General features: G+C 44.0%; 1 protein-coding gene across 1 annotated transcript; it reads right to left on the bottom strand.

Annotated features, from left to right (window-relative positions):
* Nucleotides 1–738: 738 nt before the first annotated feature.
* On the bottom strand, nt 739–11,502 carry LOC123102599 (trafficking protein particle complex II-specific subunit 130 homolog). The gene is made up of 21 exons (XM_044524001.1): nt 11,238–11,502; nt 9,401–9,630; nt 9,094–9,275; nt 8,670–8,853; nt 8,461–8,551; nt 6,770–6,930; nt 6,282–6,371; nt 5,995–6,156; nt 5,704–5,765; nt 5,525–5,615; nt 4,823–4,974; nt 4,495–4,711; nt 3,718–4,263; nt 3,310–3,522; nt 2,691–3,111; nt 2,518–2,608; nt 2,355–2,439; nt 1,973–2,156; nt 1,464–1,744; nt 1,268–1,358; nt 739–1,164 (listed from the first exon to the last, which is right to left on the bottom strand). The coding sequence occupies exons 1-21, from the start codon at nt 11,299–11,301 to the stop codon at nt 989–991; spliced, it is 3,774 nt and encodes a 1,257-aa protein (XP_044379936.1). The 5' UTR covers nt 11,302–11,502; the 3' UTR covers nt 739–988.
* Nucleotides 11,503–20,758: the final 9,256 nt, after the last annotated feature.

Here is a 20,758-nt window from a genome sequence, read left to right as displayed (position 1 = left end):
GTTGTTGCGAAGCTCCTGGGGGTGTTGTGCAGGTGGTGCCGTTGAGCTGGAGACCTTTCTGTAATGTCCATTTTTCACACGGGTTCTTGTACTGCTGAAATTTAATAGATTGTTGTTGTTTCGCGCAAAACAAATTGCATGTCTTACTCAACGGTTGTTGTTGTTTGACTCCGTTCATGCCTGGTGCACATGCACCATGGGCATCACCGACAGAAAAGCAAATGCATCGATTACTAGTGTCAATCTGGAATGAGCACAAGCAAGAGTGTTCAGGCAAAAGAGCACACTTCCGCAAATCTTGCTCAGCATCATTGAAGACGAGGCAAACCTTTGGATCAAAGCGGGGGCAAAGAAACTAGGGTCATTTTTATTGCGAGAATAATTGTCATGCCGTAACTTGGGTGTGTGTTGTAACAAACTCTCTCTCTTATTTAATATATGAGGCAAATCTTTTGCCTCTGTTTAAAAAAACGATTGTTGTTGCAAGAACAAGAGGAAGCGCAATATAGAAAAAAAGAACTGGAGGAAGCGCCTACTTTGGGATTGGCGAGCAAACTTTTTCTGATTGCTGAAACAAATTGTCAGCCACAAAACTTACATCAAAAGCTTAACGAAGGAGCTTCTTCTGCTTGCTGAAACGAGAGCTCCTTGCACTTGCTTCATTCGACTTTCCTCGAAAACAAACCGTCTAGTGAGTAGCAGTGACTAAGAACAAAGCAAGCAGCAGTAACGCTAGCATTCTCAAAGGGAGACAGCGCAAACGCAAATGCCTTACTCCCAACTCATTACTCAGGGCAATGCAAATGTTGAGTGTTAAACCCCCAGCTCATCACGAGAATTCGGATTCGCACCCAGTCAATTAATATACACCGTGCACGTAAACCTGTAGAAAGAAAAGAATAGCCTCCAGGCAAAAACAGAACATCTTGAATCTCAAATGGTGGCCTCTATAAGTAGCTAACGTAATGGCACGGAGATGGCTCATGAATCAAGCCGGTATGCAGTAGGAGGTGCTGAGAGTGGGAGGAAGCACGCACACCAGGTGGGGGCCTGCTGGATTGCAGCTGATATTCGCATCGCCTACGTCGGGCAGGCCTAGCTGTGGCGGGTGTACGTACCCTGACACCAGCGGGACACATGTCACGGCGATCTCGATCCTTGATCCTGTGGGTGAAATGGATGCCTACTGTTATATTGGTGCACACGATAATTGTGAATTGGTGCTAAATAAAGATGGACTGAACCGCAGATGTGTCTAGATCCTGACCTTGTGCTTCTGAGAATGAAATGTGACCGCTTTTCCTCCCAGCAACCATCCAGTTCTGTGGATTAGCGTCCACCTGATAAAGTATTTCATCCTGCGAAATAGAATTCAAGCGTTAGGAAGAAAGTTTCCAGTGGCATCTGCATACATAAAAGTGATGCCTACTGGGACGCAAGAAAGGAATGTTCTGCAGACTTACGTCAGACAGAGATGCTTCCTCCAGGTCCTTCAGCCTTTCAACCCGCCATTTCATGTTAACTAATTGACCAACCCTCAGGCAATCGGTAGAAAACGGAAGGAATCCAACTGCCAGGCATGGATCTAGAACAGGGCGCTTCAGTTTGAGTGAAATCTTGAATAGAAGCTCTTCAGAATCATCAGGTTTAACAGGAACTGGAGAGTGTGCTCCGGTTGCTCGGTCACCGGATATCCCGTATTTAATATGCAACATGCTGTCAGCCTGTTCCAGCTCATCTAGGTCTGAAAATGTGAAAGTTCAAATGGGTGATTCAAGTTTAAGTTGGAAAATGGAGTTTACGTTGGACATTTTTAGATGTTCATTGTGGCCACCAAACTATAGTTTTCGTGGTTAGCTTTGCCATAATGAAGTATACGACTCATAGTCGTAGCAAGGAGTAACAGGACGTGAGCAATCATCCATTGCAAGTCAGCTTAAGATGAGAAGTGGACTTCCTAGAGAAGACATACCTTTTGTGCCACTTAAACGTATCACAAACAAGATTCCAGCTTTGGAAGAAGGAGCAATAACCAGAGGGAACAAACTCGAAGAAGGACGTCCATCTCCCTTGCCTAGGTGCTCAAATCCAGCTTGTAGGTCCAATGATACATCCTTTACATGCAGAGTAGCCTTCACTTCAGAATGCAATATTACCTGGACACGAAATAAAACATAAATTGGGATCCAATAATCCAAGAGAAATTAATACCAATTGATACATGCATTTGTTCAAATATGTTATTAGAGCTGCCAGCATTGTTGCTGACACCTAATACAAGATGAAGGAGCATATTTTATGTGCTTTTTTTGACAATGTATCAGCTAACAATTGTGCAAACATGAGAACTGTACCTGCAGAAGTAGAGTTCCATCATTGCACTTGTCAACAACACGTGTGCTCACATGGAATGGATTAGTGAAATGTACGGCAATGGTCCTGGAAAGCAATCACAATGGTATTTCTTTACTTGGCATATCTAAATAACGAAGTGAGAGCACAGATACTTGAGGGTACCTTTCAAATATTTGATTATGGAAAGCTCCAAATTCAAGCTTGAGAGCAATCATTCTCATCCCATCTACTATGCTATGTTTCTGAGGGGATGCTGAACAAATAAAGACAACAAAAATGTCAACTGACTGCCTGAAACACACTACTATACCTGATGTTATCTGTTTCATACGAACCTGGGGATGTTCCCTTTGGAATTGTATCGTCGATAGCACGAACAGGGAACCAAACAAGCGTTGTCACGTCACTAGCCCAATCTGGCAGTTTTATCTTCCCATTTTCGATAGGAACCTTCTCAACCTTTATCTTCCCATTTTCTATAGGAACCTTCTCAACCCTTCCAGTATCAGTGGGCCTTGATAATGCCTTGGAAGCATCAATAGGACCAGAATGCTCCCCATCGCTTCTGTACCTTTCTATCTCAATCATCTGAGACTCCTCAATTTTTAGTTCAGCACCGGCATCTATATGCAGTATGCCACCTTTCAAAGAATAGTCTATAGGCTTGACAATCAACCCGATCCACTGGAGTTCATTCATAAGCAACGCAGATGATACAGCAGGAGTAATATCAACCAAAGCCCTCGGTTTTCTCACCTAGAGTGAACGCACACACACAAAAAGTGAGACAGACCCGATAGAACGCGCACACACTAAATATAAGAAAGGTTTATCCTGTTATTTTAAGTGTGCCTATTTATAATTTTGAAAATAATGCTGGCTGACTTATGGCAAGTTGACATGATTCACCAGGGCTGATTTGTCATAATACTCCAGCTAACTTTAATGCATTACCTTCAAAACAGGTCTTGTTGGCTTCTCAAAGCTCATGAATTCATCAGTGTCCACTGGACCATCTTGAGAAAATCCATGTGATCTGAATGACAGCTTGCCAATCTGTCCAGTGAGAGCGCCCAACACATAGGAACCTGGCTTTTGAGGAGGAATGTCGAAGGTGATAATATTTCTACCTGGTACAAGAATACGTGCATCTGTACTCCTTATTGCCTGCACGACATGGCATCATTCATTGATTAGGTGACTGCAAAATACATATGTGCAATTACTTCTGAAAGTTGTCCTACAATGATGAAACTGGATTTGAATTGGAAACATACTAGTGTATCAGACTAAACAAGAAGTCTACATCCCACAAGGAAAAAACAGAAAGTAATTGATAATGTAACAGCAAATTAACTGTACCTTAAGACCTTCATCTGCACTAGAGAAAGCTGACAATCTTAAACTGAGAGACTCAAGTGTTATGTCATCTGGGAAGCCACTCCAGACTGCTACAGATAGTGTACCAGGATCACCATCACATAATTCTAGTGGCGGAGCAGGATTTCCAGCGAATGTAATTAATGATGAAACATCAAGGGGTACATGATGCCTCATTTCACTGTGAGCAAGCCGAACAACCTCTGACTGGAAAGCCTGCCGCTCTTTAGATGAAAACAAGCTACTCTCAAGAGAAAGTAACTTCACACAGGAAGCCAGATAACCAGCTTCGTCATTAAGAATCTTCTGGCATTCTGCAAGATCAGGAAGAACATCTGCCAACAGTTCTTCCCAGCCTTCTGTAGAATAGAGAGCACACACTTTCTCATAGGATTTTGCAGCCAGGTCATAATTCCCATGCTTAAAAAATATAGCTGCAATCTCTCCATCAAGCACAACTCCATGTCTTTTCCACCAAGAGCGGTGATAATTGTCAGCTGCGCCTTTAGTAAGCTCCATATATCTACTCTGTTAACACAGAAACAAACACTGTTGCAGTTTTGGGGAAAATTTATATAAATAACATGATATTCAATTAGTGTCTCCAAAATTAATTAGTTCAACAAACTAATTTTAAAATAGATTAAGGGGGGAAATGAGCAGAATGGCAAAGTACAATTGAAGTATTCCAAAATATATATAACAGGATAGTAAGAAAAGAATCTATCATGACGAGCTGTGGCTGAATAAATATAACACCTCAAATTCTTCTGGTGATGAAAGTGACGTCATAAAATCAGGATCAGATATCGTCTGTTTCAATGCATGCTCAGCAGCAACATGAATTTCTGACAACCTCATGGGCCGATCAACTGGTAGAGAAGTCTCAGAGGTTGCTGGCCCAGACATAGTTCTTGTCATCAAGTTGGAAGAAGATTTGTTGGGAGAAAGTTTTGAATGTGGACCTAAACCTGAACTGTCCAGACAAAAATATACACATATATGAATAAGACAACCCAACAGTTTATGCTGAATTCCCCACTCCAGATATAAATGCATCATAAATGGGAGAAATGGCTGCCCGTACCCATCAACTGGATCATATAATTCAGACAAATTTCCAACTGAAAGAAAAGCTCTACGCCTATTAGCTTCACGTAGAAGAGAAGAAGGTTCCAATGGCAGTGGTTTCCTCTGAATGTCAAAGAGCTTTTCTCTTGCTTTTGCTTGAAGAATTGTCTGCATAAGGAGAATATTTCACAACTTTAAGCCAGAGTTTGCATGAAATATGCAATATAAGCAGCTAAACACTAGAAGCATTTTCCTTTGTCCAAGACTGAGGGAGAGCCTTAAAAGAATTCCCATATTCCGACTCCAGGATTTGGCATCTCCAGTTTCTTTTACTATTATTCTACACCCAAATGCATAATTATACTAGTGATGAACCTGAAGTTTCCGTGTATGAAAAATTGCATGTTCACAGGAACAAAAAACTGAAAATGGTATTGATCCCTAACATGGATGCATGGAATAGCATTTTCTATTTCCATATCCCATGCTTCATTTCATGCCATTTCGTACAGAAAGATTTGCCTTTTGAGCATACAATATTAGAGGAAGGGGCGACTAGATTTAGTGACTGATTTCTAACATGTTGATGTTGTCACTTCGCATGGGTATGGCCCAATTAGACCACATAAGAGCGAAATAGACTTTTGATGCAAAAGAACCAAAAAAATGCAGATGAAACCTAATAAGAAGGCATGATACAAAGCTGAAAAATGCTTGCCTTCTCCTTTGCCATTACTTCTGCTGATGAATCAGGTGGAATCGAAGGCCAGGTAGCTGGCTTTGGCCAAGATAGCATGCTTAATGAGGCACTGCAGGTACGTTAAACATGTTAGTTCGAACGCAAAACTGGATGGAAGGGTGAATTCAGAATATAAAATAGTGACATTGATCTTATACCTGTTGACTGGACTTTTTTCTATTCCAACCCCATAACCAATCAAATAAGCAAGCCTCATAAACTGCCATATCCATCAAGAGTAATATGTAAGCAAAGAGTTTTGCATGTTTTTCAGCGAATTAGGCAAATATAGTCCAAAAGATAAGCAAAAAGGAGTTGATGGCACATTTAATCTGATTGCAGCAAGAAGCTAATAAACCAACAAAACACCAAACAAGAACTGCATTCTCTGGTGTCCATTTGAACTTCAAACCATTACAAACTGCAGACAGATGATTATTAAAACTTGCCTTAGCACGACAGAGAGAATAAAGGTCACCCTGAAGACGATAGAACTCCTTCTCTGAATCAATAGCAACAACTCCACCATCATATTGTGTACTTGTGGATTTAATTAAACCCAAACAAGCAGTTATCACCCATACTTCGCGGAAACAAAAGGGTAGTGCATTCTGAAGGAAAAGGGAAAACACATTCAGGATTACTAAAAAAGTAGTATTTTGCAAAGGGTGATAGTCTTCCTAGAACATATTTAATTCTTGGCGAGGAGAAAAATAGTGAAGCCATGGTTACATACCTCATGCAAGGCTAGCGTCTTGGAAAAGCTGACAACAAAAGCATATCCTCTTGCAGCAACCTCAACTGGTCGAGACAGTTTAAATAGTAACTGAAAAGGTGAAATCAAATAAATGATAAATATACTATTTAATTGTAAGTTGTCGTAGAACCATTAATAATGAATTGTATGAGAAACAAATTTAGCATAAATTAAAACGCCAGGGGTTGTAGTTCTATATGACAGGATCCATTTGAGCACAACAAGAGCATGCCCCTCTCCTAATTAATTAAATAAGTGTCAGTCCTTTCATGCTTGACTGCTTGTGCTAAATTACAAGTAATTATTATTGTTTCATGCTCCTCTCCTAATCGTAAACATTGTGTAACTCTAGTTGCTACAAAATAAAGCAATAAATCGAGGTACTTCCATACTTACATAAAATACTAAGCAGTTGTACAATATTGCACAAACTATTTCAACAAACGAATAATCCATTATGCACATACCTTAGCCTGGCAAGCAAATATGTATTGCCTAAACTCAAATTCCCTGAACACGTCATCCTGAACAATCTGGGTCAACGCTTTGAACCCTGGATTTAGCAGCGCAGCCTGATCATCACCAGTTTCCAGTCCTCCAAATTCTCGAGGTTTCCCTGGGAGATTTACTGCATCCATGCAAACATAATGATATGGACACTAATGAGCAAACTATCTTATAAAATACATATACAGGAAACTTAATATTCCAAAAAAGTCTGGCGGCATGGGTAAGCTTTATGTCAAAACGTAGCACTCTTTCTTTTCTTAACATAGAAGACAAGGAATTAGTTGATGACATCACCATTATAGTATTTGAAGCAAAGAAAAGCGTGCCAAAGAGTCGACAAATAAATAGTTACTCACAGTCACCTCCAGAAAGAACAAGCAAGCTTCCACAAACAGATCTATAAGTTTATGGTTGGAAATAATGTCAATCATTTATAATCATATTTGGTCTTCATGCTACTCTGTTTCATTTTACTTTGCATATTAGATAATTTACGCATACCTAGGAGGAGTTAAGAGGGGCTGTTTAGGCTTCATGCATTGGCTCATGGAGCCACTGGTCATATGCTCATCCATACATTGGCTCGTTATTCCTCGGTGTCCTAATAAGCAATGTCTAACTAACTGATCATCACTGGTCATCTATAAGAAGCTCAGTTCAATGTCTCTATATAGTAATACAAATTCAGAAACCTCAAGGCAAACTACTTCTAATCTACGGTCCATACTACATGTACCATAAATGAGGAACCTGTGTCGCACTTCTGTCAGCACAAGTTATTGTTAGCGTATGGAAATGAGGACTGTTCCAGATTCATATTGGGGTCAACATTATCGGAGAAAGCAACAAGATGACACTGGCGCATAAGAACCAACTGGCTGGACACAACCGGAATCAGACCTGCAAAAGGGAGAGCACTGCTGCACTGCAGGCAGATTCTACCATGACAGACTAAGGGCAACCTGGTGCATGTAGCTCCCGCTTGCGCAGGGTCCAGGGAAGGGTCCGACCACTTTGGGTCTATAGTACGCAGCCTTTCCCTACATATCTGTAAGAGGCTGTTTCCAGGAATTGAACCCATGACCTCATGGTCACAAGGCAGCAGCTTTACCACTACCATGACAGACTACAACTCGAAAAATACAACTCGTGTTTGGGAAGGACTGTTTGGACTCTTCTAAACTGGATTCGCTCCTAATCTCTCCCCTGGACTCTGGCCTAACTTTTCTTGCCAGGATGTCTGCCTAGTTCTCGAACTTCTGCAATGCTATATAGGTCAGTTAGCATTGCACATTTTATTCTCAAGCAATGATAAAAATCCATCTTCCCCAAATTCTCTTCGGTACCCCTATAACTCCCTTGCGCTATTTTTTTCTGTATTGCCACCAGCAGTGGCTAACCACAACCATTAGCCTTGGCTAACGTTGTCCTACCCCTACAAACTACAAAGCAATCGCATACACCTTATGAATAGATGTATGGAGTTACTCTGAGTTCATGAAAAAACGCATGACTTTTGAGTCTTGATCACCTTACCCTGAACCCTGATATATTAGAAAGAAAATCCTTTGATGATGCAAGTTTAATTAGAGATGAAGCTCAAAACTCAATGCAACATAACTGCCCCAGATCAAAGTTGAAGAAAAACCTGATTCTGAATAGCATAGTTCAAGCTCATCATATTCACGGAGTGAATCTTCATGAAGGTTAGTCACCTCAAACATAAATGCCAAGCTTTCCTGAACAAATAAGAGTGTAAGCTCAAGAAAGCCACACAAACGTAAAGGAACACAGTGCCACTGAGAATGAAATAAGTAACAACAATTGATAAGCACTAGAAATGGTTCCATTGCTAACCTTCAGAATAAAAAAGTTGCAGAAGTTCCATATTGGTGTGAATCGCTGCTCACTTAACCTGCGGTTTTCTTCTTCATAGAACTGAACCCTTTTATCCAATGTGTTTCTTATGCAGTCCACCATTTTCGAGTCAAAATCGTCCCAGAATTCATCATCAGGTCCATGAAGATCAAATTTGCAGCACCTATATCATAGGTGGGCATTTTAAATTTGCATGTAATTAAGTATTATTTGCAGTAACATCTGAACCGAGAACCCCAAAAGGAGTTCCTTGAGAATTCATAAATGGAGGCATCCTCATAAAAAATTCAATGCAAGATGACAGGTGACGCATGTTGCAGTCAAACAACAAATACATACAAATATTCAGCACACAGATACGAGTGTTGCCAACTCCACTATGGAGACGTGGCAAAAGAAATACCTTTCTCTCTTTTTAGTGTTGAAATCGGCCTCAAGCCTAGCGTATACTTTCTTTGCCATCTTAGTTGCTTGATCATTGCTAGGATGGGCCTTCGACACAAATACAATGAACCATTCTCTCTCATCATTTTGCACAATTAATTTGAGGCGAGGCTTAAGAATGGTCTTGAACTCATCAAGATCCTGTACATTTCATATATATGAAGAATGGCAAAAAGTCATGGTCCATTTGACAAGTGATGTTATCTAAAGCTAGAATCAGGAAGAGCAGCATGCAGCATGATATTTAAAAATGTGGAGAGAAGTACCTCGCAAGTAACAAGAACAACAGTAGCATATGGTTCGCGAAACCAAAACAAGTATTGTTCTTGCGGAAATCGACTACGCAGCCTTGAATCAGTTGTCTGTATAAACTCAGCTGGTAGGTTTTCCACAAGAACAGGGTTCCTCGCCTTGTTATTGAGACAGGCTTTCTTGACTGGCAAGCGTTGCTCAAAACTATCTTTGACGTTGAGCCACAAGTCACTCACATCCTCAACTGTCACAAAAGATCATTTGCTGTATGAGAAGGAATTTATACAACAAATACACAAATTTGATCTCGCATTTTGTCAGCATGTGCGGCGAGAAGCTAGGCTAGTTTGGCAACAAAGTTTTTAGAAAACCGTGGTAATTGAAAACCACAGTATTTCGATGTGTGGGCAAAGAATACTACAGTTTCTTTAAACCATGGTTTTTCTCAGTTTTACTAAAACTACCAGGTGTTTGGGTGGTGTTCTTATACTACAGTTTTGACCGGATTATAAGACAGGATGACAGATGAAACTAACTCAGCTAACTAAAGGAGCTACATGACCAGACTAATTAGCGTCTGCTAACAGCCGCCATGCAGAAGGTCAGCACATCCGCATCTCTGTAGCAGATTGACTTATCACTTCTATGTGCACGTCACCTACTGTACGAGTGCAACCCAGCAGGGGCAAAACTCTTCGTGCGTGTATGTGCACAGCTTGTAATCAATCGGCAAGCTAGCCAACCTACTGCGTACCGATGAATCAATCTACTCCATGATCAATCTTTGCTTGAGACATGTGGTACTCGCTCCGAAGTAATCGGCAACCAACGAGTCGATAAAAGTGTGCAAGATAACTACAAATAATTAGTGCTGTATTCCCATCCACCGGTACCATCTCAAATGTATATGCCGCCCGGCAGCGTTGCAACTTGCAATCACCAGAAGAAGTGCTTGGGACACCAATTAACAGAAGGTAATCTTAACCGACTCGCCTATTAATTAGGAGATAGAATAAGATTCGCTAACAAGATAACGGAAAGAGTGATCGCATGCATCTGATCTTATCTCAACGTAGACAGGGACGTCAAGTGCGCTCTCTTCAATAACTTCTCTCACTTCTGTTTAGAAAAAAGGAGTCTAGACCACTTTTTTAGATACTGCAAAAAACCACAGTTTTTGGCATACTGCAGTTTATGAAACTTCTGTTTTTGTTTCATCCAAACACCTCAAAGTATGTAATACCAAAGTTTTTTTCAGAAACCACAGTATTTCCTGAAAACTGCAAAAATACTTTGTAAACAAACGCACCCTTAGTTGTGTTAGTCAACTTTCATTGTATGCCTCCGGACTATACCAATGGGCATCTGCTTGTCCAACACTACACAGGTGCGAACAGTTTGAGATAAATTACATATGAACCAGGTTTGTGCCAATATGCTGGTGCATTATGTGGTTTTCATGCAGATTGTTTGGCCACATTGGAAATTGGAGACAACACTCATTCCCCATTAGCTTAAGCACAGCGAACCTTACTTGTCACTAATTGAGATGCGACCAGCAGGAAACAAAACACAACCCTCCAGCCCTCACACCACCATGAATATCACTCAACAAGATGTCACAGCAAGCCCGTAACCACCATTTCAGCTATATTATCTAGAAATATCACCATTTCATCTCCAATTGCCGCCCGATCGGGCGCAACCCTCCCGCGTGGCCCCGAGATCACGCGGGCCGGCTGCGCAGATCGCGCTATGCTGCGAGTCGCGGCAGCGCACGGGAGAGCGCGGTTCATGGTAGGTATGGGATCCGAGGGGTTAGGAGTAGGGTGAAGAGAGGAGGTGGCATACCGGCGATGACGATGCGGTCCGAGGAGGACTTGATGGTCTGGAACTGCGCCAGATAGTTGGCCATGGCCGCAGACGGCGCAGGGGCAAGGAGATAGCTTCGGCGCTGGGCCTACTGCTCCATGCGGCGAGCGTTCCGCCGCCGGAGAGGTCGCCGGAGACAGGGACGAGGCGGGGGAGTGGCGAGATGCGGACGGGAGGGGGAGTGGTGGGCTAGTTGAGTTTGGTGGAGACGACAAGGCGGCAGGCGCTCAAACGGGTGCGAAGTGGCTTAACGGGGCGGAGAGGCCATCGCGGTGGGCGAACTTTAACCCACAAACCTCAAATTCTTAAAGCAGTTTTAAGGGTTAAGAAGTGTCACTTTTTGACACTTTTAAAAGTTGAAAAACAGAAGCAAATATTAGAATCCTCAAACCCAACCCTTAAACTGATTTAAGGATTGGATTTGAAGGTTCCAGTCTTTGCCTCGACCCCAACCTTTAAATCTATCATTTGACATTTCACAATTTATGACAACAAAAACACAATCAACTTCCAAACAAATTATCAAATGACAATCATTGATGCATGGTTTAATAGTTTACATCATAAAATTATCATCTTCCTTCTCTCATCGGCATCATCATCAAAAAGTTGCACCTCGGCGCCATCTCCTAGACCACATGCGGACTCCATCAAGCATCTCCATGGGCACCGGTGGAGTCGTGCACACCGCCATCACCACAACTACTCATCGGAGTGTCACCTCAAAAAGTAGAGGACGCAACACGGAACATCCTCTTCCTCTCCGCGATGTCGTCCTTGTAGTCCTTCCACCATTGCAATTGGTCTTGATCCATGTCCTTCTTGGACATCATCATGTGCTCTTTCTCTTCCACCATGAGTTCTTTTCATACCTTTGCCTTTTTGAACTTGATCATCCTCTCCTCCAACTCGGCCTTGCGCTTTGCTTCTTCACGCTTTGCTTCAACTTGTGCAAGCTTGACCTCTTTCTTCTTCTCGGTGATAAGAAGCTTCGTCTCCAATGTCTTCATTGTCAATTCCTCTCTTACCTTCATCATGTGGTCCATCTTCTCCCTTAGGCTTGACACCTCTTCTTCCATCTTCACCCTTAGCTTGCCCTTCTTGGTTCCCTCGGGCTTGCCCAAGTTCCTCTCCTCCTTGTCTTCACTATCATCCATCCTAAGCATTGCCGACTTCTTGGGTGCGGTCTCTTGATCCCTCAACTTTCACTTGTCAAAGGTTTGAAGAATTGTCCAAGCATGCTTAAATGGGAATGGCTTGCCCTTGGAAGCGGCCATCTCCTTGTACCTCATGCCGGCAATTGTCTCCTATCAACCACACATAAATCACATAAGAACCCACCAATAGCATAGTGCACTCACATAGTCACTCTCCACGGTTCCACTAGGTGGTGCATCCCTCACTTGGTACATGGCTGCACTCCAACGAGCACAAGCAGGCTTGATCAACTCCCACCGGCCTTGAAGCGACCGGTAAGTGCGAGAGATGAACCCACTATTCTTCGGCTTGATCCTACAATAGGTGTCCTCGATCCTTTGCCAATACCGTTTATCGGTTTGATCGGTGCCGGTGGTTGCATCCATTCCCACAGCTGCCCAAGCACGAACCAAGAGGATATCTTCCGCCTCGGTGTAGTTTGTCGACCGCGCGTGTGGGCGGGAAGCGGCGGTGAATGCCTCCTCCCCTATCTCGGCCACCTCCTCCTCGTCATCCCCTTCATCCTCCTCATCTTCCTCCTTTTCCTCCAAGTCGTCACCAACCCTAAAGGGGTCTAGAGGCGGAGCTCCGAGGTCCATCTCCGCGTTTTGGAGGAGGTCCATGAACGAGGATGGGGTTGCCATTTCCTCGAACACCTCGTGCGGGGCGGGAGGAGGTTTGGCGACGGCGGCGGGCGGGGCCGCGGGCTTCTTCCGCACCGCGGGCTTCTTCCGCGGCTTGTTCATGTCCGGGGACGAGCCGGTGACCTTGGAGGCCGCCCCTCGCGGCCCATGAGAGGCCGCCTTCGGCCGGCTCTTCTTGGTGGTCGGGGCGGGAGCCGGGGAGGCGGCGAGGGCGGGCGCCGGGGCGGTGACGGTGGTCGGGGCGGGAGCCGGGGAGGCGGCAGGAGGAGGTGCGAGGCCCGCCCGTCGCCGCTTGGCCCCGACGTGGGTTGCCGCCACCACGTCGGCCACGGTCGGGTGGGCGGGGGCGGGGCGGGTGAGGCGGGCGCGGCGGGCGGGGGCGCGGCGGCGGGGCCCTCCATGGCCGGCGTGTTGGGGATCTTAGCAGAAATTTAAAATTTTCTACGCATCACCAAGATCAATCTATGGAGTAATCTAGCAACGAGGGGAAGGAGAGTGCATCTACATACCCTTGTAGATCGCTAAGCGAAAGCGTTGCAAGAACGCGGATGAAGGAGTCGTACTCGTAGCGATTCAGATCGCGGTTGATTCCGATCTAAGCGCCGAACCACGGCGCCTCGGCGTTCAACACACGTGCAGCCCGGTGACGTCTCCTACACCTTGATCTAGCAAGGGGAGAAGGAGAGGTTGGGGAAGACTCCATCCAGCAGTAGCACGACGGCATGGTGGTGAAGGAGGAGCGTGGAAATCCTGCAGGGCTTCGCCAAGCACCGCGGGAGAAGAGGAGGACTTGGGAGAAGGGAAGGGCTGCGCCAGAACTTTGGTGCGGCTGCCCTCCCACCCCCCACATATATATAGGGGCAAGGAAGAGGGAGGCCGGCCCCCTCGGATCCAATCTGAGGAGGGGGCGGCAGCCAGGGGGGTTGCCTTGCCCCCCAAGGCAAGGGGGGCGCCCCCCTTTAGGGTTCCCCCAAACCCTAGGCGCATGGGCCCTAGGGAGGGAGGCGCCCAGCCCACTAAGGGGCTGGTCCCTCTCCACACACAACCCATAGGGCCCTCCGGGGCAGGTGGACCCTCCCGGTGGACCCCTGGAACCCCTCCAGTGGTCCCGGTATAATACCGGTAACCCCCTGAATTATTCCGGTGACCGTATGATGACTTCCCATATATAAATCTTTACCTCCGGACCACTCCGGAACTCCTCGTGACGTCCGGGATCTCATTCGGGACTCCGAACAACATTCGGTGACCACGTACATACTTTCCCTATAACCCTAGAGTCATCGAACCTTAAGTGTGTAGACCCTACGGGTTCGGGAGTCATGTAGACATGGCCGAGACAACTCTCCGGTCAATAACCAACAGCGGGATCTGGATACCCATATTGGCTCCCACATGCTCCACGATGATCTCATCGGATGAACCACAATGTCAAGGATTCAATCAATCCCGTATACAATTCCCTTTGTCCATTGGTACGATACTTGCCCGATATTCGATCGTCGGTATCCCGATACCTTGTTCAATCTTGTTACCGGCAAGTCTCTTTACTCATTCTGTAACACATCATCCCGTGATCAACTCCTTGATCACATTTTGCATATTATGATGATGTCCTACCGAGTGGGCCTAGAGATACCTCTCCGTTTACACGGAGTGACAAATCCCAGTCTCGATTCGTGCCAACCCAACAGACACTTTCGGAGATACCTGTAGTGAACCTTTATAGCCACCCAGTTATGTTGTGACGTTTAGTACACCCAAAGCATTCCTACGGTATCCGGGAGTTGCACAATCTCATGGTCTAAGGAAATGATACTTGACATTAGAAAAGCTTTAGCATACGAACTACATGATCTTTGTGCTAGGCTTAGGATTGGGTCTTGTCCATCACATCATTCTCCTAATGATGTGATCCCGTTATCAACGACATCCAATGTCCATGGTCAGGAAACCGTAACCATCTATTGATCAACGAGCTAGTCAACTAGAGGCTTACTAGGGACATGGTGTTGTCTATGTATCCACACATGTATCTGAGTTTCCTATCAATACAATTCTAGCATGGATAATAAACGATTATCATGAACAATGAAATATAATATAATAATAACTAGTTTATTATTGCCTCTAGGGCATATCTCCAACAGTCTCCCACTTGCACTAGAGTCAATAATCTAGTTCACATCGCCATGTGATTAACACTCACAGGTCACATCGCCATGTGACCAACATCCAAAGAGTTTACTAGACTCAATAATCTAGTTCACATCACTATGTGATTAACACTCAATGAGTTCTGGGTTTGATCATGTTATGCTTGTGAGAGAGGTTGTAGTCAACGGGTCTTGCCATATTCAGATCCCTATGTATTTCTCAAAACTTTATGTCATATCATAGATGCTGCTACCACGTTCCACTTGGAGCTATTCCAAATTGTTGCTCCATTATACGTATCTGGTATCTCTACTCAGAGCTATCCGGATAGGTTTTAAGCTTGCATCAACGTAACTCTGTACGTCGAACTCTTTATCACCTCCATAACCGAGAAACATTTCCTTATTCCTCTAAGGATAATTTTGACCGCTATCTGGTGATCCAGTCCTAGATCACCTTTGTACCCTCTTGCCAGATATATGGCAAGGCACACATCAGGTGCGGTACTCAGCATGGCATACCGTATAGGGCCTATGACAAGAGCATAGGGGACGACCTTCCTCCTTCCTCTTTCTTCTGCCGTAGTCAATCTTTGAGTCTTACTCAACTTCACACCTTACAACTTAGGTAAGAACCCCTTCTTTGACTGATCTATTTTGAACTCCTTCAAAAACATGTCAAGGTGTGCGTTCTTTGGAAGTATCATCAGGCGTCTTGATCTATCTCTATAGATCTTGATGCCCAATATGTAAGCAGCTTTCTCCAGGTCTTCCTTTGAAAAACACTCTTCAAACAACCGTTTATGCTTTCCAGAAATTCTACATTATTTCAGATCTACAATATGTCATCCACATATACTTATCAGAAATGTTGTAGTGCTCCCACTCACTTTCTTCTAAATACAAGTTTCTAGCAAACATTGTATAAAACCTAAAAGCTTTGATCACTCCATCAAAACATATATTCCGATTCCGAGATGCTTGCTCTAGTCCATAGAAGGATTGCTGGAGCCAACATACCTTTTAGCATCCTGAGGATCGACAAAACCTTTTATTGTATCACATACAACTTTTCTTACAAAAACTTGGTAAGAAAACTTGTTTTGACATCCATCTGTAAGATTTCATAATCGAAAAATACAACTAGTGCTAACATGATTCGGACGGACTTAAGCATCGCTACGGGTAAGAAATTCTCATCGTAGTCAACTCCTTGAACTTGTGAAAAAAAACTCTTTCCCACAAGTCGAGCTTCATAGACGGTAACATTACCGCCCACGTCCGTCTTCTTCTTAAAGATCCATTTATCTCAATGGCTTGCCGATCATCGGGCAAGTCCACCAAAGTCCATACTTTGTTCTGATATATGGATCCTATCTCGGATTTCATGGCTTCTAACCATTTGTCAGAATACGGGCCCACCATCGCTTCTCCATAGCTCGTAGGTTCATTGTTGTCTAACAACATGATATCTAAGACAGGATTACCGTACCACTTAGGAGTAGTACATATCCTTGTCGACCTACGAGGTTCGATAGCAACTTGATCCAAAGCTTCATGATCACTATCATTAACTTCCTATTCAACAGACGTAGGCGCCACAGAAAACATCTTTCTGTGTTGCATCACTCTCTGGTTGAAGTAAAGGTTCGACAACCTCATCAAGTTCTATCTTCCTCCCACTCAATTCTTTCGAGAGAAACTCCTTCTCGAGAAAGGACCCGTTCTTAGCGACAAACAATTTGCCCTCGGATCTGAGATAGAAGGTATACCCTACTGTCACCTTTGGGTATCCTATGAAGATGTGTTTGTCCGCTTTGGGTTCGAGCTTCTCCGGCTGAAGCCTTAAGCATCGCAGCCCCAAACATTAAGAAACGACAACTTTGGTTTCTTGCCAAACCAATGTTCATACGACGTCGTCTCAACGGACTTAGATGGTGTCCTATCTAAAGTGAATGCAGCTGTCTCTAACGCATAACCTCAAAATGAAAACGGTAGATTGGTAAGAGACATCATAGATCACACCATATCTCACAGGGTTCGATTATGACGTCCGGACACACCATTACCTTGTGGTGTTCCAGGTGGCTTCAACTGTGAAACAATTCCACAATGTCTTAAGTGATTGCCAAACTCATAACTTAGAAAATTCCCCTTTGATCAGATCGTAGGAACATGATCTTATTGTTATGATGATTCTTAACTTCACTCTGAAATCGCTTGAACTTTTCAAACGTTTCAGACTTGTGCTTCATTAAGTAGATATACCTATATCTACCCAAATCGTCAGTGAAGATGAGAAAATAGCGATATCCACCGCACGCTTCAATTCTCATTGGATCACACGCATCAGCATGCATGATTTCCAACAAGTCACTTGCTCGTTTCATTGTACCTGAAAACGGGGTCTTAGTCATCCTGCCCATGAGGCATGGCTCGCATGTGTCAAGTGATTCAAAATCAAGTGACTCCAAACATCCATCGACATGGAGTTTCTTCATGCATCTTACGCCAATATGACCTAAGCGGCAGTGCCACGAGAAAGTGGTACTATCATTATGAACTCTACATCTTTTGGCGTGAACATGTGTATTACCATGACCGAGATTCAATGAACCATTCACATAGGGTGCATGACCATGAAAGGTATCATTCATGTAAACAGAATAACCATTCTTCTCTAACTTAAATGAATGACCGTATTGCAATGAACATGATCTAATCATATTCATGCTCAACTAGACACCTGATAACATTTATCTAGGTTCAATACTAATCCCGAAGGCAGATGGAGCGTGCGATGGTGATCTCATCGACTTTGGAAACACTTCCAACACACATCGTCACCTCGCCCTTAGCCAGTCTCCGTTTAGTCCGTAGCTTTTGCTTCAAGTCACCAATAATAGCAACTGAACCGGTATCCAATACCCAGGTGCTACCAGGAGTACTAGTGAGGTACACATTAATAACACGTATATACTTTGTTGAAGTTGCCAGCCTTCTTATCTACCATGCATTTGGGGTAATTCCGCTACCAGTGATCGTTCCCCTTACAATAGAAGCACTCAGTCTCAGGTTTGGGTTCAACCTTGGGTTCCATCACTGGAGCGGCAACTGTTTTGCCATCCATGAAGTTTCCCTTCTAGCCCTTGCCCTTCTTGAAACCAGTGGTCTTGTTAAACCATCAACACTTGATGCTCCTTCTTTGATTTCTACCTTTTGCGTTCTTAAGCACCGCGAACAGCTCCGGGATCAACACCATCCCTTGCATGTCATAGTTCATCACGAAGATCTAGTAGCTTAGTGATAGTGGCTAGAGAACTCTATCAATCACTATCTTATCTAGAAGTTTAACTCCCACTTGATTTAAGTGATTGTAGCACCAAGACATTCTAAGCACATGCTCATTAGCTGAGCTATTCTCCTTCATCTTGTTGGCAAAAGAACTTGTCAGAGGTCTCATACCTCTCAACACGGGCATGAGCCTGAAATCCCAATTTCGGCTCTTGAAACATCTCATATGTTCTATGGCGTTCAAAATGTCATTGGATCCCCGATTCTAAGCCGTAAAGTATGATGCACTAAACTATCATGTAGTCATCAGGATGTGTCTGTCAGGTGTTCACAACATCCACAGACGACGTTGTAGGGGTTTGCACATCGAGCGGTGCATCAAAGACGTAAGCCTTCTGTGTAGCAGCGAGGACACTCCTCGGACCATGGACCTAGTCCGCATCATTGCTTACAATATCTTTCAACTTAATCTTTCTCTAGGAACGTATTGAAACAGGGAGCTACAACGTGAGCTATTTATCTACAACATATTTGCGAAGACAATCTAGACTATGTTCATGATAATTGAGTTCATCTAATCAAATTATTTAATGAACTCCCACTCAGATAGGCATCCCTCTAGTCATCTAAGTGAAACATGATCCGAATCGACTAGGTCGTGTCCGATCATCACGTGAGACGGACTAGTCATCAACGGTGAACATCTCATGTTGATCGTATCTTCTATACGACTCATGTTCGACCTTTCGGTCTTCCGTGTTCCGAGGCCATGTCTGTACATGCTAGGCTCGTCAAGTCAACCTAAGTGTTTCGCATGTGTCCCGAGGCCCCATGTCTATACATGCTAGGCTCGTCAACACCCGTTGTATTCGAACGTTAGAATCTATCACACCCGATCATCACGTGGTGCTTCGAAACGACGAACCTTCGCAACGGTGCACAGTTAGGGGGAACACTTTTCTTGAAATTTTAGTGAGGGATCATCTTATTTAAGCTACCGTCTTTCTAAGCAAATAAGATGTAAAACATGATAAACATCACATGCAATCAAATAGTGACATGATATGGCCAATATCATTTTGCTCCTTTTGATCTCCATCTTCGGGGCTCCATGATCATCGTTGTCACCAGCATGACACCATGATCTCCATCATCACGATCTCCATCATCGTATCTTCTTGAAGTTGTCTCGTCATCCATTACTTATACTACTATGGCTAACGCTTTAGCAATAAAGTAAAGTAATTACATGACATTTATGTTGACATGCAGGTCATAAATAAATTAAGACAACTCCTATGGCTCCTGCCGGTTGTCATACTCATCGACATGCAAGTCGTGATTCCTATTACAAGAACATGATCAATCTCATACATCACATATATCATTCATCACATCCTTTTGGCCATATCACATCACAAGGCATATGCTGCAAAAACAAGTTAGACGTCCTCTAATTGTTGTTGCAAGTTTTTACGTGGCTGCTATAGGTTTCTAGCAAGAACGTTTCTTACCTACGCCAAAACCACAACGTGATATGCCAATTTCTATTTACCCTTCATAAGGACCCTTTTCATCAAATTCGATCCGACTAAAGTGGGAGAGACAGACACCCGCTAGCCACCTTATGCAACTAGGGCATGTCAGTCGGTGGAACCAGTCTCACGTAAGAGTACGCGTAAGGTCGGTCTGGGCCGCTTCATCCCACGATGCTGCCGAATCAAGATAAGACTAGTAACGGCAAGTAAATTGACAAAATCGACGCCCACAACTGCTTTGTGTTATACTCGTGCATAGAAACTACGCATAGACCTGGCTTTGATACCACTGTTGGGGATCGTAGCAGAAATTTAAAATTTTCTACGCATCACCAAGATCAATCTATGGAGTAATCTAACAACGAGGAGAAGGAGAGTGCATCTACATACCCTTGTAGATCGCTAAGCGGAAGCGTTGCAAGAACATGGATGAAGGAGTCGTACTCGTAGCGATTCAGATCGCGGTTGATTCCGATCTAAGCGCTGAACCACGGCGCCTCCGCGTTCAACACACGTGCAGCCCGGTGATGTCTCCTATGCCTTGATCCAGCAAGGGGAGAATGAGAGGTTGGGGAAGACTCCATCCAGCAGCAGCACGATGGCATGGTGGTGAAGGAGGAGCATGGCAATCCTGCAGGGCTTCGCCAAGCACCGCGGGAGAAGAGGAGTGT

This window comes from Triticum aestivum, chromosome 5A, assembly GCF_018294505.1.
Source record: "Triticum aestivum cultivar Chinese Spring chromosome 5A, IWGSC CS RefSeq v2.1, whole genome shotgun sequence".
NCBI classification, from domain to species: Eukaryota; Viridiplantae; Streptophyta; class Magnoliopsida; order Poales; family Poaceae; genus Triticum; species Triticum aestivum.
This window is presented reverse-complemented; position numbering and strand designations above follow the sequence as displayed.